The 25599-nt window shown below is 41.7% G+C and overlaps 1 protein-coding gene across 1 annotated transcript in view; it reads left to right on the forward strand.

Moving 5' to 3' along the window:
• Window positions 1-7192: 7192 nt before the first annotated feature.
• Window positions 7193-25599, forward strand: part of rem2 (RAS (RAD and GEM)-like GTP binding 2) — a 33681-nt gene continuing 15274 nt past the window's right edge. The window contains exons 1-3 of the mRNA XM_006802730.3: window positions 7193-7692; window positions 10333-10669; window positions 13224-13297. Of these exons, the coding sequence (XP_006802793.1) occupies window positions 7681-7692; window positions 10333-10669; window positions 13224-13297 (423 nt within the window). The 5' untranslated portion in view covers window positions 7193-7680. The remainder of the gene's footprint in view (window positions 7693-10332; window positions 10670-13223; window positions 13298-25599) is intronic.

Below are 25599 nucleotides of genomic sequence, written 5' to 3' on the forward strand. Positions count from 1 at the left end.
CATTCGGGTCATGTGAGGAGTGGGGTGGGACCTCCATACAGCAGGCATTGGGCATCACAGATGCTCAAATAGATTTGGGGCATGTGGAGTTTGGAGGCTGGCTCAGCATCACACCTACGTGTTCTTTATTGTGTTTTGAGCTTACGGAGCCTTTTTTGCGATGTTTAGGTGGGTAGAAAGTGCCAGAATAACAACCACATGAACCCAGGACCAAGGTTTCCCTGTAGAACATTGCAGTGCAACAAGGTGATCAGTCTTATTTACCTCACGCTGCTGATTAGCACTTTAAAAGTTATGTTAGTTGGAAGTTACTGATGCAAATTTCCAGAGGGTACAGAGCAACTTAACCTTTTATTCTGTGTGTCTGGTGAATGTAAGTCTAATTTTCACTGCTTTTAGTTTTGCTTTTGTTCCTCACAGCATAACCAGTCAAGATAATCGGCCAGCCTCACTGAGCCATGGCCTGCTGCAAGTTTTGTCTGCTGGTGTCCAAACACTTGATCAAAGCAAATCATTTGGTAATGCCTTGAATATTAAGCGTGACTGACGTAATATGATGCAAGAACTTGAAAATACAGTTAACTTTGACATTTTAGTTGTTTAATGCTGCTGGGCTCAGAAGCTAGCCAGACCAGTCTCGAGACCACTTTTACATCTTGTCTTGGTCTTGGTTTAGGCGGTCTTGACTACAAGTCCACTACCCACTGCATTTGTGTTTGTTTGACAACTAGCTTAACACATGTTTAACAGAGTTTTGCTCGCATTATGTCCTTTGGTCATAGTGATGTAGTAATTAATTTGCATATTAATTAGCATAGCTCTAAATCCTACGAGGTTTAGAAGATTGCATCTTGCTGAAGCAAGAGCTGCGTTTGAGGTGTTTAAATGATAATAATTAGATCGCTGTTATTATTGTAATCACACAGTTTAGACATGTTGATCAGTCCTTTCCCTCTTTTTATCAATAGGATTATGACAAAAGTACCAAGCCAAAACTGAAAAGGATGCTCCAATAACCGACATATGTCTCTTAACCCCATTAACACTGACCTTTGAATCATTCAAGCATACAAAGGGCACCTCAAGACATGAACCAGAGCTATGACCTTAAAACTTGGCACATCTCACCATCGTGTGCAGCGTGTCTTTAAAAAAGTTAAGGAAACTGGACAGGTAGAAGACAAAAGAAGAAGTGGCAGGCCTAAAACACTACAGCAGGTGAACAGTATCTGAATGTCTCAAAGAAACAGGAAAAATCATGGGCTGCCAAATTACACAAAATCTAGTCTACAAATCAGTGGCAGCAGGTCTCATGGAGTGATGAATCTAATTGTGAAATTGTTGGTTTAAGTCAATATGGATGGAAGAGGTCAGAAAAGATGTACAACACTGTAAAACAGTGGAGGCTCTGTGATGGTTTAAAGCTGCATTTCAGTCATGCACTTTCCATGCAGTGCCATCTGGAAAGTGTTTTATTTGCATGGCAATGATCCCAAACACACTGCCAATGCAGTAAAAACATACATGGATAGAAAAATACACAATGAAACACTATCAGTCATGGATCGGCCTGCTCAGATCCCACATGTCAACATTATTGAAGCAGTGTTGGATCATGGTGACAGAGAACAGAACAAAAGGAGCCAACATCCAAAGAAGAGCTTTGAATGTCCTTCAAGAAGCCCAGAGAACTATTTCTGAAGACTAGTGATAGAAATTACAAGAAATCGGCCTGAGAGAGTTCAGGTTGTGTTGAAGAATAAATGCTGTCATACCAAATACTGACTTTCAAGCTCATTAGAAATAACAAAGTCTGTTTTTTTTTTATATTTCTATTGCTTGAACATGTTTCAATAAATCTGAATTGCTCAACTTATTAATTAATGAGCATGGGCACTGCCCATGGACAAGATTTATGGCATTAAGTTATGACATTGTAACTCTTTGAAAGCTTTGAGGGAAAAAAAGATCCAGAGAAAATGACATCTTAACATTACCGCCAAATTGCCTTTCACTGGCTTTACCTGGCTTGTAAGTTTGATCTCTAATCTTTCTCTATCTGCACGGAGGAAGAAGCAGAGTACATTTGCAAGGCTGGGTTCCTTTTATATTAAAGACGGTAGATATGAGTCAGGTGCACTTTCAGAAGGAACCAAAATTGGATAAAAATCTCTGTATCTGCAAGAGTAGAAGTCTGAGCCATAAAAGGATTTTCAGTGCGGTTTGCAAAAAGGAAGATACCGATTGATGACAGGTTTAAAAGAGCGGTATGAAAATGAAAATGAAAAACCAGGAAAAACTGGGTTTGCATGGGTCAACAGAAGGCATTAAAATGTCTCGTGTCGAGTAGTGGAGGGAAAATTCTGACATGGATACTAACAGCATACAATTTACCTCTGCCACAAGAACTCCAACAAAAAAAGCAACAGTAACAAGCATTACTGTTCGTGCTGTAGTCAAGGTTGCTTTATTTAAAAACAGACAAGCCAAAAAAAAACCAGACTAACCGTTTTAGTCTGTGAAATAAAATTCTTATATAACTCCACAGTGAGAGAGTTGTTTCCCCAAACTTGCCTTGCAGCTCGTTCCAGTCACTGTTAGCAGCAAAGTGCACTGAATTGTAAAATAGTCTGAACTCAGGGACAGACTGTGGCGAGGAGAAACGCAGCATTATGGGAAGCTGATTTTTAGTGTGAATGCTGATTAAGCACTCACATTATTGGGGGCAGCAGCCCAAGCAGAGAAGCCCAGACCTCCCTCTCCCCAGCCACCTCCTCCAGCTTATCCGGGGGAATACCATGGCATTCCCAGGCCAGCTGAGAGATATAATCTCTCCAGCGTGTCCTGGGTCTGCCCCGGTGGGACATGCCTGGAAAACCTCACCCAGGAGGCGCCCAGGGGGCATCCTTGTCAGATGCCACCTCAACTGGCTTCTTTCAATGTGGAGGAGCAGCGGCTCTACTCTGAGCCCCTCCTGAATGGCCAAACTTCTCACCCTATTTCTAAGAGAGAGGCCAGCCACCCTTCGGAGGAAGCCCATTTCCGCCACTTGTATCCGCGATCTCGTTCTTTTGGTCACTACCCACAGCTCGTGACCATAGGTGAGGGTAGGGGCGTAGATCAACCGGTAAATTGAGAGCTTCGCTTTTACAACATAAAAGCACCATAGCTTAAATAATTGTCTAAAATTGTAGACGGTCACTGATTTTTGTGGATGCTTCTACCTCTGGCTGTGAGTACTTCTACAAACACTCAAACCTGCAGCTTATGTGAAATTATACCAGAAATCAAAAGAGCACTCCAAGCATTGAACAGAGACCTTCAGACAACATAGGAAATGTTGAAACTGAGAATTTTATTACACTTTAAAAAATACACTTTGATTTTGAATTTAATGACCACAAAGCTTACTCTAAAAAAAGAAGAAAAAAATAAGAACTTGGTGTAATATATCACAACTATTTTACTATTTATGTTTTCAGCTAACTGTTTATATTAATCAGTAACATAACTGGGAATAAAAAAAGACCATCCAAGAGAGTCATTCAGTAAGACAGGGGTTTGCAACATTATGAGTGTACATTTGTTCAACAATCTCAGACATGTGTTATTTTTCTAATAAAAAAAAAAACTGCAAAGAATTTAGTAATTTCATCATCTATGATAAATAATATTTCTGTATGCAAGGGACAGAGCTAAAAAGCACGCACATTATTGGGACAACAGTACTGGGCAATCTACACATTACACCTGCAGGAGCTGTGGTCATATTATTAGGGACTTTGGGCACATTGAAAACGGACACACCTCAGTAGTGGACATGGTTTCTTTGGCTCTGGCTTCTTCTGAAAAGCACAATCTGAAACACACTTCATTGCTGCATTCACACACACAGTCCAAAACTCTACCATGGAAAGAAAAAAATCGCATGCCTGCGATTCACTCAGAGCCCAAACTCATTTAAGATGGACTGAGGCGAAATCATTCACACTACATCCTGTGGGTAAAGAACACCATCTGCTTTTTTCTTTTAAATCAAGGTGTAGTGTAAATACAGCATTCATGATAGTATGGGGCTCACGTGGAATGGATAATATTCACATCTTTAAGAATCAAGAATCATATGCACTATATGGACAAAAGTACTGCGCCACCTACACATTACACCCACATGAGCTGCTCAGCCGTGGAAACCCATGCTGTGAAGCTGCTGGCACATCGCTTTTGTGCTGATGTTAAAGGCAGAGGAGGTTTAGAGCAGCAGCCGAGCATTTGGTTTTATGCACTTTATGCCTCAGCACGTAGTGTATTAAAAAGTTACAGACTTACGGAGACCCTGCTGTGTATCTTAATGTGGTCTGCAACATCTTTGCTGAATCGCTGCGCTTCCTAAACATTTCCACTTTATGTAGGAGGGAAGAAATTTGCAATGAAGACATCCTGTTACAGTACCACACTCGAACTCAGTGAGCTCTTTAAAGCAACTCATTCCTTCACAAATGTTTATAAAGTGTGTGATTTTAGACACTTGTGATCATGAGACTGAGACTGTATGTTTTCATCCAGACTACCTCAATTTCAGGGCTGGCTTAATATTTATTAACTGGATTGATGGATAGGTACACTCTACACATTTAAAAATGTTCCAGTTGGGATTTATTTCTCTCTCTACTCAAACAAGTAAGTTCTTTAAAGTGCTGTCTGTGATATAATTCGTGTTAATGAAGGCCTCATGCCAAAGCCCGTTGGTCAAATATCTGTTCTTTCTGCTAAAAGTGTTGCAGGAGCTGCGACCTCTTTAGACCCTTATGCTTATCCGTGTGCCTTGGAAGCAGGTGAAGTTTTCCCAGAAACCTTCATTTTATTGTTTATTTCAGCAACAGAATAATGTGACAGGAAATAGTTTTAAGGGCTGCTTTTGTGTCACCTTTCATAAGTTTGCCATACGTCTCAAAAATGGTTGTTTTACCTCACGATAATGTCTTCACCTGGCATGGGAGAGGACTGAGTTGTGTAACAGAAACATCATGTATTGAATTAGTCTTCTACTGGTCTTGTTTGCAGTGTGAATCAATGCAACCAAAGCTGCATGGCTGACCACAAGTCTGTACTGCTGTATTAAGAATGTAGGGAGATCTCTCACCGATCGCTGCTGTCTCTGAGACCTTGACTGCAGACTTTCAGCTACGATTATGGCTGACGTGTGTTTGTTTTTGAGTGTAGCCCAATGTACTGGACATGAACCGCTAGTGCGTGTGTGTGTGTGCGTGTGTGTCTGTGACCAGTGAGCTGGTTGAGCTTGTATTGAAGGTACTTTGTAGTAGACACACCCAAGGCTAAAAATGTAAGCTTAATACAACTGGACATATATAGCCACAGCACTATAGATCGGTCACAGCAGCCAGTAAAAGACAAACAATATTCATACATCCAGTCAGTGCTTCACCAGTAAAAGTGGGAAGAGCAGCTACAGCTGTCGTCACAGCGACCAGTTAGATACTGTCAGACATCAGCCATTTAAAGTGAGTTATGAGCACTAAATGTGCCATTTCTCCTTTCCATATCCAGTCTTTTCCTTAAGTGGCACCACAACTGGAATGGCCTCGCACACCATCTGCTCCAAAGGAATTGGTTTATAAAACATATTGTCGGAGGATGCAAAAGTGTTTCTAGGTAATGCAAAAGTAGTGCTCATCTTTTTCACCTCGAGCAGCTCCATAAAATCAAAACAGACCTCAAAGCAGAGAGCAGCCCAGCTTTTGTGGAATTGGGCTTGTTAAACTCTACTTATGCTGAAATTGAAATCCCCTCCTGAAATGAGCTCTGTTTTTTTATGTATGAAGGCCATCTACTGCTATTTATTTCTCTGTGATGCTGTTCCAACAAAGTGACTTCAGAAATTCCTATGTGTTTTTAATGTCTAGTATCTTCACTTGTATTTTCAAATAGATTGCAGTGAACAGGATTTACAAAGAGCTTATATATAAACAAAGAAATGACCTGTTTTGCAAGTCTCTTTATGACTTTACATTATTGTACCCACATACTCATTGTAGTTCCTTAAAATATGTTTATAGAAATCTTATGTTATATTTGTTATAACTTTTCATACCCAGGTTTCTCTTGAAAATGACTTTTTTTAAGCTGATTGGAATTTCTACCTTGTGATAATATTCCTTTGGGTATAAAATGACTTGATATCATTAATGAGAGATATGTTTGAAATATTTTTGCCAGATTATAGGCCAACAAGTCATTTATACAGCTTAATTACCACAACTGAGTTTTCGGCAAATACTGGAAATCATTTTTTGGCACTTGTTGTGTGAAAAAGAAAAAGAAAAGAAAAAAAAGATTGTCTGTATTTAAACGGTTTTAAATTACGTGTTGACCTATAATCTGTGAAACACACATCAAACATATCTCCTGTGAATGATATCAAGCTGTTTTAGGCCAAAAAGAGCATTTCTGCGATCACTTTTTGGCAAAGCGACTTTTATATACCCATTATTTATGAACACAAAACTCTGCTTGATTAAAAATGTTTTTTTCAAGAGAGGTGGGGCAAAGACGGCAGCAGTAAAATTGCAAAAAATATAACATTATAGTTACATAAAGATATTTTAAGTGGTCAAAAAGAGCTGGATTGATTATAATGTAGCAGCAGGTACGTAAAGATACTTGCAAAACAGGTCATTTGCTTGTTTTTTTTATAACTCCTCCTTAAATCTCGATGATCCCAGACTATTTATCAATATTGGCAAAAATATAGCAAGAATATTATACATTAAAAAAATTGAAACACCGGAAATCACTTTTTGGCAACACCCTGATTCCTCTGTACGAGCGTTCAGCGGCAGCGCCTTTTTTCCCCATCCACGAGATGTCTCTCTGCCTCCCCCTGGCGGCCACTCCGCCTCACAGACACAGAAACTGCTAACAGTTGTCAAAACTGAATGATGTTTTTTCCACGGGAGCAGCTCAAACCCTGGTGTCTGACACACACACAGTTATTAAAAAGAACTTAACAAGCTTTTTGAAAGCATTAGAAACATATTTGCGCTGGAGGAAAGAGGGAGGGGCACACCACCCCGTACTCATCACTCCCTTTACCTCCAACCCAAGATCACTCTGCAGTCACTCGAGGGCGCACTCCCACACACACACACACACACACACACTCCCACACACACACACACACACACACACACACACACACTGAGAGAGAGAGAGAGATACATGCAGGTATTAACTGGAGGTGGAGGGAGGAGCGCACAAACTGCTGTCCCCTGGAACTCTTCACAGTGGACGTGAGGGGATGCGTTTCGGTGCCGGGGGCTGTCCGTCCTCATCTCCTTCACATAGAAAGTCGCCTCCTATGCCGAGCGGAGACGCAGGTATAGAGTCTTCTTCCACCTGGCAGCCTGCTTCTTCCCATCCCGGCGCTCCACGCGCCGCACCTCTCATTTCTAGCGAGCGGAAGGAGCGAGGCAGGGAGGAGGAGGAGGAGGAGGGGGGAGGTTTTACTCGGCGGAGAAGGGGAGAATAACATCACGTTAAATGAGTCGCGCGTGCCTTTTGTGTGCCGTGCGTTAAAGCCGTGGTTAATGTGATGCCGGGTCTGCAAGCAGCACAGATGACTTGAGCCTCGTTCTGCAAAGAGAAGACTCACCGATAACCATGGCTGACCAGGTAAGGGGACGCAGATGTTCCACTACAGCCTCGTGCGCTCCGCACAATAGCCAGCCACACACTCCAGGTACGCTGCTACAACACTGCCTGCGTTTTTTTTTCTGCAGCACACTTTGGTTTCTCACAGCTGCACTTTCTATGTGCAGGAATCCTTTTCCCCCCCACTTTTATTAGATAATTGTTTTATTATTATAATTATTTAGGCTCTTAATTTCATTCACTATCACGCGAACTTTGACTGCTCATTGGTGACTTAAAGACTGAATATTAATGAACCAGATTTTCTCACCCGGTCTAAACCCCACTTGCTGTTAGGTGTTTCGGCGTTTGCTGTGACAGGATATCTGTGTGTTCTGTAAACCATCGGCAAGTGTTACACTTCTTAAACGCCTTCGATCCGTCCATATAGTGGAGCACTTAATCCCACAGGTTACTCCATAGATGCTGAGCACAATTATGGACCAGCTGTACAGTAAACACGGCTCGTGTTTACTGCTCGTAAGACTCGAAAGTAAAAAAGACTAACTGGGCTGGAAAGAAACAGCAGTGTCTGTGTGATTGGGCTGCGAGGAAGAGAGACTAAAAACATAGCCTGTAGTATTAATTTTGTATTATGCACTGCTGTTTGCCCCAGTTTCTAGACAGCCTGGCGAGAGAGAGATTAACCCCTGACACGCTGGCGCGATCCGTGGTCACGGTCTCTGCGTAGGAAAGCTCCCCTGAGCGCAGCAGACAATAAAGGCGTGATTAATTGATTAGATCCTTTGGCTGTTACCTGAGCGACAGACTCTGAGTGATGTGTCTGTATGTGCATGAGAGAGCTACATACTCAAGTGTCACAATCAGCCACACCTTAACTGCATTTTATTGTAAAAACACTATACAATATTAACAACACTGCAATTACGCTATAGTGCACTTCAAAGGACTGCACTGTTACACTCTGTGCTCTATTTTACACCAGGAAAAGCGTCATGTTAGCAGTCAGAGGATCCTATCATGAGGCTGGCTGTCCAAACTGTTACATTTCATCCAAGCCAGAGGTCTGGTCTACAGCCTCCTTACTGGCAAAAACATCATTTTACATTATACCAGTCATACCACACATATTACAGTCAAGGAGCTGTGCAACAGCTTTCTTTCATTTTCTTGTCAGCATTGCTTTGTGACAACAGCAGACAGACTGAATACACATTTTTGAAATTACACTTTCTTTCTTAAAATATCTCAGTTTCATCAGTAGTAGGTGGACTTCTTAAAAACAAAGACATCTCCATGCAACACTATACAAAAACACTACAAATGGTATGTACAGAGTAACTAACAACGTTAGTCCTGTGAATGTCACAATAGTGATGGTATCACATTCACAGGACAACAGTTCTCTGATACATCGTGATATCTGTGGAACCAAATAGAAACTGGGTTTCTTCCATTAACTTTCATTATTCATTTAAAAAACCATTAAATATTAAGTTTGGTGTGTGTGCTGTATGCTATAGTGTACTATATACTATACTATATTAATATAAACTATAGTATACTTACTATACTATTCTATACTATATGCTACAATATAACCTTTCTGCTGTACCTTTTTAGTTTGCTACAATATAGCAACCTACCCAAATCTAATTCAACACGCAAGTTTATAACTTGTAGCTTGTGTCCTGTCAGCCTGTGACGTGCTCAGCTCAGTAACACAACAGTAGCTGTAAACTGCATTGTAATGTATTCGAGTGTGCTCCTATTATTGTGTCAGTCCCCTTTAATTAAGTGCCAGTACTGTACTTGGCTGTGCCACAGAGAGAAACAGAGCCACCAATGCTTGGTGCTGCTGTGGACCTAGATTAATTGCTGTATTAATATTAATGCGGGTCTTCTGTGGTTGACCTGCTGTGGCTGCAAAACACACACTCCCACACACACACATGCACTATTGTGCTCGTGCAGAAACACTCACAGCTTTCTCAGCAAAGCCATTGTTCTATATAAAACTGGAAGCCCCCAATTATAGATTTCCATTTTTAAAAGACTAAGAATAAAGATGCAGACTTTATGTTTTTGACCTGTTTGCATGTGAATTCCCGCTGTGCACACACTCACCGTGCAGCATATAGCCACCTGAGTGCACTTATTACGCACAGCTGCAGTCTCTTTTTGTCTATCCTTGCTAAATGTTTCCGTGTTACATGCACGCTTCTTGTTGTTCTCTGGTCTCCACCTCATTCTCTGCATCCTTATCAACCTGCTGTCACTTTTCTGTCAGCAGCTCCTACTGCCCTCATATCACCACTCCCCACCTCAACATCTCCCTCCTCCTCTCTTAATTTTCCCTTTGACATGCTCTGTGTCTTCATCAGCATCTTTCTCTCACACTGCCATTCATCTGTCTCACCTCTGCTGTTATCACCTCCCTCCTTCTCCTTTTATTTTTTACACACATACGCACACAGTGGAAGTACCCTCCCCCTCCCCCTCCCACATTCTCCTGTGATAACATGGACAAGAATAGGCAGCGTTACAGGTAGATCAGCTGTCTGCTTTGAACTTTAAAAATCTGGGAATGCACTCGTGCCAGCAACACCTCCCGCCATGGCCAGTGACAGTCTTTCTTATCTTGTCTCTATTTCACTCTAGTACAGTATGTTTCTAACGACGGCACCCCCGCTTCGACGAGGGAGCACACCCCTGCCTGTCAAGCACCAGCTGCGAAGGGAAGAGGCCGTATCCGAGGACTGTGATTGGATCCCGGGCTTGGAGGAGCCTACCACGTTGCCTATCAGTGACACAGCGGTGCCTCGGGATGAGTCCTTCAGCCAATCGGCTGCTGCCCAGTCATCTTACCACAGCCATGGCGGGGCACTGAGGATAGTGCTACTGGGACAGAATGGCGTGGGCAAGTCGTCGCTGGCCTTATCTCTGGCCGGGCAGTCAGACAGATCCCTCTCTATAGACTCTGAGACACAAGCATGTGGTAATGACCTGGACAGAGATTGATGGAATGTCTTCATGCATGCATGTTCACCTATATTCATAGTTTGTTTCCACTTAATTTTTAACTAGGTTTAACCAAGGTTTAACTTTAGAAAACAGTAAGGCACGCTCATCCAACCACAAAATTCACTCAACCACTCTTTGAGCACATTTGTTTTGCCATTAACATATCATGACTACCTAAATCATGTAGTGTCCAAATGTCTAAAAAAGACTGGTGTACATCAGTAGCGCTTATGCATGAAGGCTCTACCTTTTTAGTTTCCATTAAGTATAAAACCAAAGAGTAAAACTATGTTCAGGTTTATAATTCTGATCCTGAATTTCTCACCTCCATTAGAGGTTTACAGGTTTCCCTTTGTTCCTGTTCTTTTTGCCCAGCTAAGCAAATGCTTTTATATTTAGCATGCAGACATTGTGCAGATTGGTAGGTGGGACCAAGGGATTCTGCACTAATCTGTACCAGCTGTTTCCACCTATTTTGTTTTTTAGTCTAAGCTAGGATAACCAGCTACTAGCTGTAGCTTTACATATAATAAAGAGACATGTAAAAGGTCTCTGTGACCTCAGCCAGGCAAATGGGATCTTCTGGTTTATTGGTCTTCGTGTCATTGGGTATATTTCTACTTAAGGTATACACGTCTACCATTAAAGCTCATTAAAACTGCCCCGACCCTCCCTCCCCCTCTATCAGTCAGCAGGTCTGTCTGTGGCAAAGATCAGTTTAACACCGGGGATAATCAGCTCTTGTCTCGGCCAATCGATAAGTCACTGTCATTGAGAGACGAACGCTCTCCATCATGCATAAAGCTGACGTATCCTTGACATCATCATGTGGTATTCATTGCTGCCAACATTGTACATTTGGATTTATGCATCATACAGGGGGAGAAACAAAACCCCTCTCAGACAAGGAGCCTTTACATGTTTCCCCAATGCCATTCTTATCATGCCGGGGAATTTAAGTGGTGCACTAAACCTTTCAATTATTCACACATTAAAATTGCAAAGTGTGGAAAGAAAAAAAAAGACACAACACCTATTCAATTAGCACTTTTTTAGTAGTTTTGAACAGATGTTCAGAACCATAGCATCTGTGAGTGGAGTAACACCTTACCAGACAATACGCAAAGTAATTACTTTCCAAAGACAGCATTGATTTACACTGGGAGATTTGTTGTCCCTAAGAGCAGAAATCTCATTGATCCCGAGTTTTCCACACTTACTGTGTATTTTAAAGAAGTGTTTCTGCTAATGGTGTAACGATAGGAGGCTTGAGTTTGTTACGCCTAAATGAATTCACGATATTTAAATGGGCACGTACAGTAGCTCCATCTGGCTGTTTTTGTGTATCAAAAAGAATCATCGGATTTTCAAAGTAATTTGATTTTGCAGCTGTTGAGAGGTAACAATTAAAACACGTACAATTAGAAGGAGGGGATTCGTGAGTTTCATGTGGTTGCTGGAAGGTAGCGTCACCGCAGTGATTCTAGACGTGCCTGTATTTTAAATGTATCATAAGATTCAATGTCCATTACTCAAAAAAATTGCCTTTTGAGATCAGATGATGGAAAATTAAGTCTGCGATTCAAAATAGTGACACGTGATGTGTTATTTCTCTATATCAGGGGTGTCGAACTCCAGGCCTCAAGGGCCGGTGTCCTGCAGGTTTTAGATATCACCCTGTGTCAACACACCTGAATCAAATGATTAGTTCATTACCAGGCATCTGGAGAACTTCAAGACATGTTGAGGAGGTAATTTAGCCTTTAAATCAGCTGTTTTGGATCAAGGACACATCTAAAACCTGCAGGACACCGGCCCTCAAGGCCTGGAGTTCGACACTTGTGCTCTATATGGACTCAATCTTCACTGTCTCATATACGCTGCCCTTCTGCTGTGAATATTCAAAAATGTCTATTAATATGCAACTGAAAACATTTAATTCCCAAAATAATAAATCTCATTTCAAGTAGCATTTGGTAAAAATTGACCTTGACTTATAGGAAATGGGGAAAATCTACTTTTGACGAGCTGTTTTAAAAGATTTCCTTCTTCGGTAAGAGCAAAGAGGCTTGGACCGATAAGGCAGAGCAGTTAGACTGGGCTTTAACATATGGGCTTAAAACATTTGTTTCATGGGATTCCTTGACAGTTAAGAAAATGCGGAATATCACCATCATCATTTAAACTGGAGCAAAAAAGCATTAAAACATCTGCATTATACCGCCTTCATAAACACATCATTTAGCTCCAAAGCCCAGTCTTTAAATGCTTTGCTGTAATCTTCACGGTTAATGATGTAAGAACTCTCGAGTAGGTCAAGGACAGTTTTTAAGACTTAAACTGGTTCATCAGTGTCTTGAGGCAGAATATGCAGACAATCTACTTAAGTAGTGAATATTGTGATTCATTCTTTTTATCGCCACAATTCCTGTTATGATTTTCTTTTACAACTTGTCAGACCCCCTATTTATTCTTAACATGAGCTGCATTGTCCTTTCTTATGTGTGACGAGGGCGTTTTGTTTGCAGGTGAGGGCTACGAGTATACGGTGACAGTGGACGACGAAGACAGCAAAGTCATCATTTTTGACAACTGGAAACAGGTGAGTGACTGACAGCTTCGTCCTCTCTCCGTCTTCTTTTTTACACATTTAAACCAGTTCTGTGTCCCTTCTCACTCAATGCCCTCTTTCTCTTCCCACTCTTTATAATCTTTGCCTGTACTGAAGAACAGGGAAAGCCATTTGTCTGATTTCACGTGTAAAGAGGTGTAAAGAGAGTGCATTCATACTTTTGCTTTTACACCTACTTGTGCGTTTGTGTGTGTCCTCCACTGTAGAGGGAATCCTGGAGGAGCGTTCACTGTACTTGATCTCTTTGACGTTCTCTCTCTCAAAAGTGGGAATCACTCAGTAGTTAACAACATATGTTTCTATTCAAATCTGCTGAAAAAAGACGACTTCTTCGCAGGCTAAAATTGCTCCTGCTACGCATCATCTGTCTTTACAGTTGAACAGTGCGCGCAGGTTAATGTGACCTGGTGGTGGTGATTGTCGTAGCTGGAGAAACTTGAGCACCAGCAGCCAGCTTGTCAAAAAAAAGATCCTTTTGACACAGAGCGCATTATGCAAAACCAAAAGGCGTGCAGTTATTAATGGCTGCTAATAATGTGATGGAACAGTAGAGCCCTCTAATTAGTATGTAGGGTAGATCATCCTATTCCAGATGTCCACTGGGCTTTCTCGTTTCTTAAGGTTGAATTAGTCACATTTAACTCAGGAGCATCCACAGCAGGGGTGCTCACTTCTTCACCTTTCCTGCTCCCCCTTTCTCACCTCCAGTGTTGTTGCCTTGCAGTCGTTGTGTTTGAATGCCAGCGCGCCCTCGTCTGTTCTTTCGGTGGCTTTTTTTCGTGCTTGCTCGCCTCATTCTGCTGGTTAAATCTCGCTGAGAGTTAATTATATTTGTTATTATGTGCGTGTTTATACGAGGCAGGGCATTAATGCTGAAGCAACAGAAGCAGTACAGCGGGGAGCTTGGAAAGACTCCAGGGCCGTCTGCACTTGGTGGGGCGAGGGGCAGCGACCCTGTTCAGCATCGCGTTTATGCTAGTGTTTTGTTTTGTCGTTGTTTTGCAGTAATGCCACTAGATACAATATATATGCACACAGTGTCTAAAGGCAGAGTGTCCCACATACAAACAATCAGGTGCAGAAACAGATGTCATCCAGATGTCTAACGCGTGGCCGGGCATTGAACTAGCACAACATTAACCGCCGAGCACTCACCATCCCAAGAGGCAAGGCTTCTGGTCTTGTAGTGAGCCGCAAGTGTTCTCCGTGGGGCAACCCATCCTATACCCAAGTTACCATAGCAACATGCACAGACACACACACACATACGCACTCAAATGTGGCTGAATTAATCACTCACTCGCTCACGCATGAAATGATGCTGGAATAGTCAGCATTCAACCCTGCTGGCTTTGGGGCTTCATCCGTTCTCTGGCCTGGCCCCATCCTCTTCCTTTCCCAGCAATGCAAACTGCCAAAAAAAATGTGAAAAGGTGGCATTTACACCCATAGATTGCTCCTTCAAGTACTTCTTGGTTCGACTCACAACTGAGCTGCAATTTTCCCCGAACTGCAGGGAGCGTTGCACAACAAATCACAGGTAGAGCACACCGTAAGGGCAAAAGAACCTGTAAATATGTACAGACTGCACCCGCGTGCGTGAATGCACACTCTGCATCGGCCTGGTCAAATGTGTAAAACAACACCAGCGAACACAGCCACAGAAGGCTGAGAGTCTGCTTGGCCAGACGCTGGGACGTTGTGAGTGTTGATGACGTTATAGGGATAGGATGGTTTAAATAAGTCACGATGTGCCAGAAATAGAAACACTGGCACACTTGGCGTTGACCTAGCCAGCCTATGTTGTCCTCCACTCTAAGCCTGAGATTGGTCATTGATTTAAGCTTGTAGGGTCTCTGTGTCAAAGACCAAGTGGACACCTTTTCACTAAGTGAGTCCTGAAGTTTCCATTGTTATTTGATAGCTTAAAATCTTTATATTTATTGTAAGCAACCAAAATGTGCAGCCTCAGGCCTGGAAGAATGTAGGGCAATGATGCACAGTATGCGTGTTTATCAGCATTGGAGTGAGGAGAATTTGCTGCTGCACCTAAGGGTAGGATTGTTTATTATGTTAAAGCAAGTCAGGATGCAATTTGGAAGAAGATAATTGCTGCTTGACCACGTTTCTTATCTCAATTAGGAAGGAAGAAAAACAGTTCAACCAGCCAATTCTTGGAGCAGAGACAGACTTCAGTGTTGAATTCTGTCCAGGGAAGCAACTCCCTGGACATTTTTCCCTTTCTTGTTTTGCTGTTGTTTAGTCTTAAGAGAGTCGTTCTGCACTATTTACGGTTCCCCATTTCTTGCCCAAATCCATATAAGCTATTATACCTAAGCAGTTCTGTTTGTTTTAGTCTCCGGTGGGAGCTACTGCTCATTTTGCTTGTGCAGATAAGTGTGTAAACAAAAATAAAGGTTGAAGTCACAGTTTTGTGTATTATATTTAAGAGATCAATGTCAACTAGAGAAAGCACTATTAGAAATTAAAATGGATCGACAGATTAACTGTGGAAGGGCTAATGGTATCATATGGCTGAGCAACATTTTGGAAACGTATTTTGAATGCAGCCAAGTCAGTCTTTACTGAGTGATTTACTCTATATAAGAATTATACTGTTGGTCATAAGTATATGAACACGACATCAACAAAAAGCATGTTGTTTAGCATTAGCGCTCCGCTAACCCGGCTGCTAACTCTGCTAACTACTTCAGCTATCAATTAGCCCATTTGTTGTTTCTAGTCACTGTACCTAGTAAACACCAGCATAATTTGACATCGGTAGCTATCTAGCATGGTAGCTAATGTAGGGTGACCACATTTTGATTTCCAAAAAAGAGGACACTTAGCTCAATCATGAAGAACTTGCTTAAAAAAACATATTTAACATATTTAAACGATGCCTTCTCGGTACGGTTAATTAATTGTGAAATAAAATATGTCATATAGGCTTTTACAAGTCAACAAGTGCAAAAAAATAACTTCAAAACCTCTGGAATTAAATAATGGCACAGAAATAACGCTTCATCTGCATAAAAAAGATTACCAGTACTGGGTCGGTATGAGGGCTGGACTGGGACAAAAAATTGACCAGGGCATTTTGACCGGCCCACCAGGTATTATAGGAAAAGCCATAAAGCCTTTGAATGTAAATGAACACTGTTGTGACAGTGATGTCCAGTCTTGTTGGTATATGTATGATTTCTATACATTTTACATCAGATAAAAACTTTGGTTGTAAGATTCAGATAATTATTTTTTAAAAGTGAGACATTTTAAATGAGAATAAAAAAGAAAGGTATTTCTTTGTGCCCCCTTTTCCCTGTTAATGCCCAATCTGGCCCCCTGGCAAAACTTTGCTAGACCCGCCCCTGCACAGTTACCAGCTGTCAGCTACTTAGAAAAGGATCCTGGTGTTATTTGTCTCTCAGAAACAGTTCATAACTTCCCTTCAACTCATTCATGCCACCTTAAAGGTAAACCTGTTTCTCCATCACCTGTTTAGCTCTGATGATTCAGTAAGGACATCTCCTGGTTTCATCGTCATGTTTCCCTCTCACCACATATCCAAACCGATATCATATCACTATCAGTGATAGTGACCCAGTTGTCTTCACCCTTCCCAGTGTGGTGAATTTTTTTAGCTATTTTTTTGTGTGTGAAATTATTTTTTTAACCATTTGACTTGAATTTGATTTAAGTAGATGCGTATTCTTTGTGATATCAACACATGGGAAACAAAAATCATTTAGCCATTTATTTTTAGCTCAAAATGACAACATTAACACAATAAAACAGGTCTCTTTCTTAAACGGAAGATTGTCATGCTTAACTTTTGAGAATAAAAGTAAATCTTTCTTTAAAAGAACTCCTGCTTAACTTAAAATTATATAAATTAATAGAAAACAACAGAAAGAAAAATATTCTTGTAACAGTGCACATTTAGTGCATTTAGTGCAAATGGCTTCAGTAGAGGCATTATTTCAGCTTTTGCTCCCGTTTGTAAACCCACTTGTTCCATGATTACGCATCATAACTCATCATCATTATTCATCTATGTATTACTTTTATGTATCACTCATCTATTTGTTGTAATCATCTATCCTTGCAGTTGTTTATTACACAAAATAAATTATATTATCACACTTCTGGCCACATAGCGCTGATATTCACTGCACATGCCCATTTTAACCTTAACCAGAGGGTTTAAAAACAAACAAACCAGTGTTTACATACCATATCTGCTTCTGCCGTGGCCTGGTGGACAAGAATTGGTTAAGGGTTCCCCGAGCTTTCACGCCCCTCATGTTCTTCACGTGCCCACCATTAGAAGCACGCCTATGGAAAAAGTGCGCCGGCACACAGTGCAGTGCGCTTTATAGGTGTTATCGTGCACTTTTCCAGCCAGGTGTTTTCCTTTTCCCATTCTTCCCTGTACTTTTGCAGCCTTTTTTTCTTTCTCTGAGAGGAACAAACATTGCTGGTCTAATGCTGGGCTTACACTGTGCGATTTTTGGCCCATTTTGAGCCGTGCGACCAATTTGGTGATCGGCCCGATTTTGGCCTTCATCGTGCATCGTGTAGTATATGTGGGGTAACGAGAAGCGATTAACACCTCACGACCAGCTCCCGATCATCAATCGCTCGTGAGGGTGTCACCGCAGCCGCTCACACTGCTCACGCGCAAACACGTAAACGTCGGTGAAAAAGACGAGCAGCACGGCTGTGCAGCGTGTGATCTGGACACAAGCGATGGAGGCACAACTTGTAGAACTTTGGAAAGTTCATCCGAGCCTTTTCGATGTGGCATCACCAAATTATCACGACCACAACAACCGTGAAAATAGTTGGATGTACATTGCTGCTCAATCACAGCTGCCTGATCAGTGTTTTTCATTAGCAATTTAGCAAAGTTGATGGTGGTGTGTGTCTGTGTGAGTGAAAGACAGAGAGGGAGCGCGAGCGACAGATTTTCTGTTATAACCTTCATTTTATGGAGGCACAGTGTGAGCACTCAGGTCGCATCAGAGCATCGGGCGGTATAGTGTGAGACCCTGCATCGTGAACTACGAACTTATAACCCATGCGAGCCAATCGTGCAGTTTGAAAATCGCACAGTGTTTGCCCAGCTTCAGGTGTACTGTCGTCTGAGACTTGCACCGCAGTGTCGGCGTTTGTTTCCCTGTTGGCCATGCTTTTTGTTGTGGTCATCTGTTGTCTTCCGGTATTTTCTCCGCAAGCGACCTTTCCTCAACCAATGAGATGAGCGGTAATCTGAATTGTCATACTCGAATTGTCATAAGTGTGCTGTCAGCTCATTGGTCACAAAGCAGGAGCGGGGCTGGGAATTATGTTTTCAAACAAAGCGTTAATTACATTAAAACTTATAGACTACTTTTGATTCTCACTGTATTACGGGACAAAGTGCGTCCCTTTTCACCTCAATACGGGACGTGTACTTTTGTTTCTAAATACGGGACGATTCAGTTTTTTAAGGGACGGTTGGCAACCCTAATTGTAACTGACTGTAAAAAGTCAGCACAATGAAAATAAACTCCGCCTAAACTTGGTTTATATCTAACCCAGATAGACTGCAGGTCATAACATCACCTGAAGTTCAGTTCACCTGACACTCGTACCGGCGGCCGCCTCGGGTCTCTCCTCCTCCTGCCTCCCCTTTCCCACCTGCTGGCCTCTGTGGAAGCTCCGCCATAGACACCACCAAATAACTGAGTTATTTTTACACACCGGCCAGCATCTGGCCAATCCACCACCTTTCATTGTTTATACCATTACAAAACAACAACAACAAAACCATCGGCCGTAAAAACGAAAAATCACCATCGGCCCACCGGGCAAATGCCTGGTATGCCCGATGGCCAGTCCAGCTATGGTCAGTACGAGGGAAATTTCTTTTGCAGTTCGTCTGAAAAGATGCACTTGTGCTTTGGGATCGTTTGAACATCATTAGGCGTGTTGCTGTGCGCTGTCAGTCCCGTCCTTGAGCGCAGAACAAGCGCTCACAAAGCAGCAGTTCGGGGATGACGTCACACACATGGGTCCTCGAAAATCCCCCCGGACGCCCCGGACAGAATGTGAAAAGTGCACATGTCCGGGGAAAAGAGGACAGTTGGTCACCCTAAGCTAATGGTAAAAATTTGCTGACCTGGCTTGTTTCAGATGGACTGACTTATTACCCTCAGCTTCTTTGTTATGTCAGTGTCTCTCAGTATTGGCAAAGAAGAAAAGAATAAGGAAAGATGGGAGAAATAGCCTTCAACCATGTTATGAGTGTTAACACTGCATAGCTTGTACATACGTCGGGCAACGTTCTTTTTTAAAATGATAAAATAAGAGTAATAATGGCAAAGAACAATCTAATGTTAGTGAGGTTTTTCTAAGCCCAAAAGTCAGATCAAACCTTATAATTCTATGGTCATGGAACAATTCTAATATTATTAATACTTTATTGTGTTCTGGAAAGAAATCCTCTTTTATCCTCAATGTACATAGAGGTCATGGGTCAAGAACAGAGCAGCATCTGGGCAGGGATTCAGGGATTTACTAATAGACAGTTCTGCAGGGAGCTGGTTCCACACACTGACATATTTCAGCTTGAAACTAGGTCATGCAGGGACACCCATTACTACTTTATCCTTTTGTGTATGTTGTGCTTGTGCACTTGTGTGTGTCTGAGGTGGCGTGCAATAGTCTCCATGGTGCACTAACGGTCTTTATGGTGTACTAAGTCTGTGCTGTGATGCCAGCTTTATTCAGCAAGCTGTGGTCATTCATGGTTGGATTATGGAATGGGTATGTGTGTGCAGGCGTGTGTGTGACTTACTCAGTGCAGGCCAGATGGACTCAGATATATGTTTCCTTAGGGTTGTCTTTGTGCAGCAGTAAGTACGTAAAAGAGAAAGAGTGAACCCACTAACTCAGCGTTCCATCTGCACTAAGCTTCATCATCCTATTATCAGATTTTGACTACCACAGAGCAAGGTGCTCCTCTGTCCTCTCTTCTTGCATTTGCTCCGCCTTCCTCCTTTGTCCTTTTCCTTGTCATTTTCTGTTCCTCCATTCATCACCTTCGCATCTTTATTGATCTTCCTGCTCTTTCATTTTGCTCTGACAGCCAGTCAGTCAGACAAATACAGCACAGGCCAAAGAGGCAGGCGTGTGGAAAGTGCATGTGATTACTTTTCATAAAGATGAATGGAGGCTATATACGCCTATATATAGGCGTATATAGGAATATACGCCTATATATGGAATATATGTCTGTGTATGTTTGTGCAAATTGTGTGGGGATGTGCTTGACCCTTTTGTTTCCATGTAAAGGCCCTAAAGTAGCTTTGCTTATGTATTTTGTGCTGCAATGCATACAGCTTGCAGTCATTCAGGATGTGTGTTTGAAGCAGTGAGAGGATGCTCACACATCCTCTCAAAAAAGGGCCAAATGCTCTGATTCAGCCTATTTTTTTAAAAAAAAAAACACAACTGGAGGGGATAATAGTCTGAGTGCTCACAGAGCCACAACATGTTATGCAAATCATGCCTGATAAGTGATTCATTGTCCTCACTGTTAATGGATACTGATGTAGTGCGTGGCACTAGCCAGCATGTGAGTGGTTTTTAGAGTGCATGCTAATCTATGTGTGTGTGCTTGTGTGGAATTTAGTTGTTTTTATAAAAAAGCTAAAAAAAACCCACAACATCGCATGAAAATCGGTAATCTTTCCAGTTTAATGACAGAGTCGTGTAAAGAAAATAGTCCTTTAAAACGCACATTTGATCGTCTTTGAAACATACAGATAAAAGTGTTGTGCTTGAACAGTAAGAGCCTTCTGTGCTGAAAAGTAAATTTATGACCAGTCGTCCACCCCAAATTATTTCAGCTGCAACGTCAACTCATTTTAAATCCCCCACAACATCACAATGAGGATTCAGATCTGAACTTTAACTAGTCCTTTCAGTAGCCCTCTATTTAATATTTGGATTTACTACTTTTGTCCTGTCACAAAGTCAGCTTGTGATTAAACTTCTACTTTTGGACCAATGGTCACGATTATCTTCAGGCACTTTTTGATATGATGCAGAGTTCATAATTGAATCAAGGATTACAAGCTGCCCTGTCTCTCAGGCTGTATCTCCTTAAAGCTATTCTTGGTCTGCACAAATTATATCTGCTGCTCCTCTGTACAAACAATTTCTTAGAAAAACACATCTGTAAATCAGACATTCTGCTCTGGGGCAGAATTTGCTGAGGTGGTAAGTCCTGGGCAGGCTGTCTGTCTGACATCAGCAGCAGTTGCAGAAGATCTTTGCTATGATGAGCAAAACACTCTACGCTCTGCCCTATGAAACACCATTGAACCCTTCTATTTGACTGTTTCTAACTGATTTACTCAATTATATTCCCTTCATTACAATTTTTCGGACTCTTTTGGTAAAATCACTCTCCATCATTTTATCTGTTCTCAGAACTAATCCACATACACAACCTGACACACACACAAAAAAAACCAACCCACAGTGTTCAGGACATGTGGTTCCTGGGGAAAACTAGCTTTTCTTCTCTATAATACAGTGAATGCATTACAGTGTACTTTGAATGTACCTGCTAAGTTGAAGCCGACGAATGATTCGTTCAGCTTCAGAGTCACGACTCGGTGCTGGATCAGGCCTGAGGACAGGCTTTGATCCGATCTTTGATCCTTCGTCTGCAAACTTGCTTCATTTCAATGCTGCTGCGTTGGAGGAGAGGGTTGCTGGTCCAAAGTGGAAAAGAAATGCTTTGGTCTACTTTCACGAGGTTTACCTGACTCATACTGTTGAATTAATCATTGCACTAACAAGACATCTTATAAGACAAAAGCAGACACATTTTAAATATTTACTCTCGGAGGAGATTTGGAGGTTTATTTTATTTCTTTTTAACGTAAGATAAACATCACCCTGGTGATTGTTGCAGAAATGACACTGTCTTCAACAACTCAGTGTTCCCACATTTTCAATCTTCACTTATTTTCATTCCGCGAATGAGAACATGATCTATCACATTTGTCTTAAGTTACTGTTCTTAATGTTGCAGTTTTCATCATCCTCCTTGTTCACCACCTATATGAGTCTTTAAAAAGTGCTGATTTTGATTCAGAGAATAGTGCAGAAACTTTGTTACACACTTCAAGCTTCTCAAATAGTTTCCACCAGTTCAAAATCAAGTGTTTGAAGTTTCAATGAGATGTACTCCAGCGCAGCTCCATCAATATTATCTTTGCCAGGAACAGGAAATGTGGAGACGTTAAGTCTTAGAAAGCCTTTTCTTTGTCATTTAGAACAGATTCTAACTAAAGCTTTATGTTTATGCTGTTTTTATGGCCCCTAAAAGTCAGCACTAAAACTAAGCATCATGAAACTGAGGCTATCAATAAGAGAGAAAGTGATGCACAGTCATAAATGATGGGTAACAGCATGAGGAGGAGGAGTCGTTTGCGGATTTAGCCCAAAGCTACATTCACCCACAGAAAAAAAAAGCCGTTCTTTATTCATAATTTCAATATAGAGCCAGTATCACAGCTGTAGCTTTGGAAACAAATATTGTTCCTTTATTTTAATCGGGGACGTATGACTGTGTAATCATCTGAGTATGAGAAGCTCAGCCCCAGTGCAGGGAAAATTCAGACATATCTATGTATACATAATTATTCCTAGATAGTCAAACTTATGGATCAGATCCAGGGATATGTGAATATTGAATATGTGTTATTCCAAAACAAATCTACTACTCTGACTTCTTTCAACTCTACTGAGAAGTCCTCCAGACTTTTGAAACTTTAGGTTTCCCTAAAAAAAACCCCGAAGTGGTCCCAGGACTGACGAACACTTCTTTTGTGTTTCTGAGCATTTAGCTGTGCCTCCTGTGTTGCACCTGTCTGAATATCGCTGCTTTTTGTCTGTCTTGCTTTCATTTCAATTCCTGGTTTATTTTAAAGGTTAGTTCTTTTTGTGGATATTTGGGTTTTTAATTCCTTCTTTTATTCCCTTCCCTGCCCTTGTTATTTTCTTGTTTGACTTCACCCTGGTGTTTACACTGTTTGCATTCATCCTGCTGGCTCTCTGCATTTGATTTCCTCCTCTTCAGTTGCATTGGTTTGTTGGATTTTCACATTTTGGCAAAATGTTGTTCAATTCAGCCAGACGAGTCCCTGTTTTTAATCTTAATAATTCCATTAAATTTCCCTGAATGCTCTATTAGTACTGTGTGAATGTTGTGGATGATTGTATGTGCACGCGTGCCTGGCTTTTGTATTTGTGTGTGCATGGGAGGAGTTGGTATTGACAGATGGCCTGCTCTCCGTGAACAGAGAGAAGCTGCTTAATCAAGAGAGGGAGAGAGTTGGCGCAGTCCCGAGTTGCTTTGCCTCCGTTTGATAGAGAGGTGTATTTACTTGGTCACAGCCTTCTTCCTGGATCGGTTCATTGCCCATCTAATCGATGTCTACTCTATTTTTGTATGGCTTTTCTCGCAAAGATTTGTCCCTGATTCTTTCTCTGTCTTGTTTTCATTCTTCCTCCTGATCCCCCCCAATCCATCAGTGACAGGTGGCCGGTGGCTCCCGTCCCCCTCCTTCCTTTTCCTCTGCTTGTCTTTTGCTGTGCGCTGTCAAACAGATAGCCTGCCAAGGTGCTCCCCATGAATTTCCTGCTCCGGGGTCTGATCGGGCAGTTCTTGGCCGCTTCAGATTGTTTGAATTTTTCAGCCGTCTGAAACTCTCTGGAGGGCTGGGATGTTTACCTTGGGAGCTGTAGATGTAGGGCAGGGGCATGGGCACGCTCACACAAGCAGACTGTATGCGGTCCCAATTCAGCAGGCAGATTGGATCATCTGCTCGAAATAAGTTCTTTTTTATTGATCCAGTCTTTTGTGGTTGTGTCCTATTTTCAGCTGAACTATGAATAGATTATGTCTGCTGATGGAATGCTATAGATTTAAGGTTTTGGATTAAACCAACCATCAAATATAATTCCTTTAGTTTACAGTAAAGTCAAGAGAAAAGCTCCAAGCTAAAGAATGTTATATAAACTTAATTCTCTGCTATTGAGCCACAAAATGGGAATAGAAATGCACTGCACTTGTATTCCTTTATTGCTAAAGACTGCATGCATAGTCTGTGTTTCCCAAAGACTGGATTTAAAACTTTGTACTTTCCACTTTATGGTTCTATTTTCAAAATGGTTCCTGTATTATCGACATGTAGCCTCGAGAACGAGGCCTGACATTACACTGTGTGGTTTGGTTTCACGTTTCTGTCTTTGCGAGAAAAATGGTTTGTATTGATTCAGTTTGTTCAACATAAGATGAAATGTCTTTCGTTTTAACCGTTTTGACCCCACGGACCCATTCACAAATCTATATTTCCATGTGCACGCTATTGTGGAGAAGCTTTGCTGAACCCACAAAACCTCAGTGTCACGTTGTCATTGTCATGAAGGTAGCAGTTAGATATGGATGCAAATATGTTCCTATGCACTAATAGCAGTTGCCCGATGGCAATAGCTATTAGTGCAAAAAGACCTTTGGTCCTATCAAAGTCTATGGGGAAACCGCTTTATCTCTTAACTTCTGTAAACATTTAACTGCTGAGTTCTTGAGGTCAGTCAGTTGATTTGGGTCATACTGAATAAAAAAAAAGCCAAGTCTCGTTTACACCATGTGTCAAAATTGAGCATTATCCTGGGTATGAAACACGCAACTGCATGACTTGTCAATCACAAGTTGTTTGCCAAAGACTGTGTAGTATCACAGTCAGACCCACCCCTCCACATCATATGCATTTTTTTTAGCAGTCATGGAGGTTATACTGTCTCTGGGCAACACGTTCTCACTCCCAAAGCGTAACATTTTACGCTAGGTGACAAATCGTCAACATATTACGTTTTTGGCTACCCACCACGTTCCTAAATGACGACCTCGGAAAAATGAGGAAATATGAGAACCGTCTGGACTCAATCTACACATGTGCGCTCTTTTTCTTCAAATCGCTTAGAAACACACTATTTAACGTCATTAAAGTCATGGTTAAGGTCACGAATAAGGTTATGGTTAGGGCTAGGGATAAGGTTAGGTTTAGGGCTGGAATACAGGGCTGGAACGTCTATTACCGTGGGAGCGTCATTGCACTGGATTTCAGCCATAACCCGCCGCGTACCATAAGAACGCCGAAGGTCTCCTTTTGCGTTCCACAGGAACGCAGCGGGACGTGACAAAA

This window comes from Neolamprologus brichardi, chromosome 18 (assembly GCF_056152115.1).
Source record: "Neolamprologus brichardi isolate AB-2024 chromosome 18, ASM5615211v1, whole genome shotgun sequence".
Classification (NCBI taxonomy): domain Eukaryota; kingdom Metazoa; phylum Chordata; class Actinopteri; order Cichliformes; family Cichlidae; genus Neolamprologus; species Neolamprologus brichardi.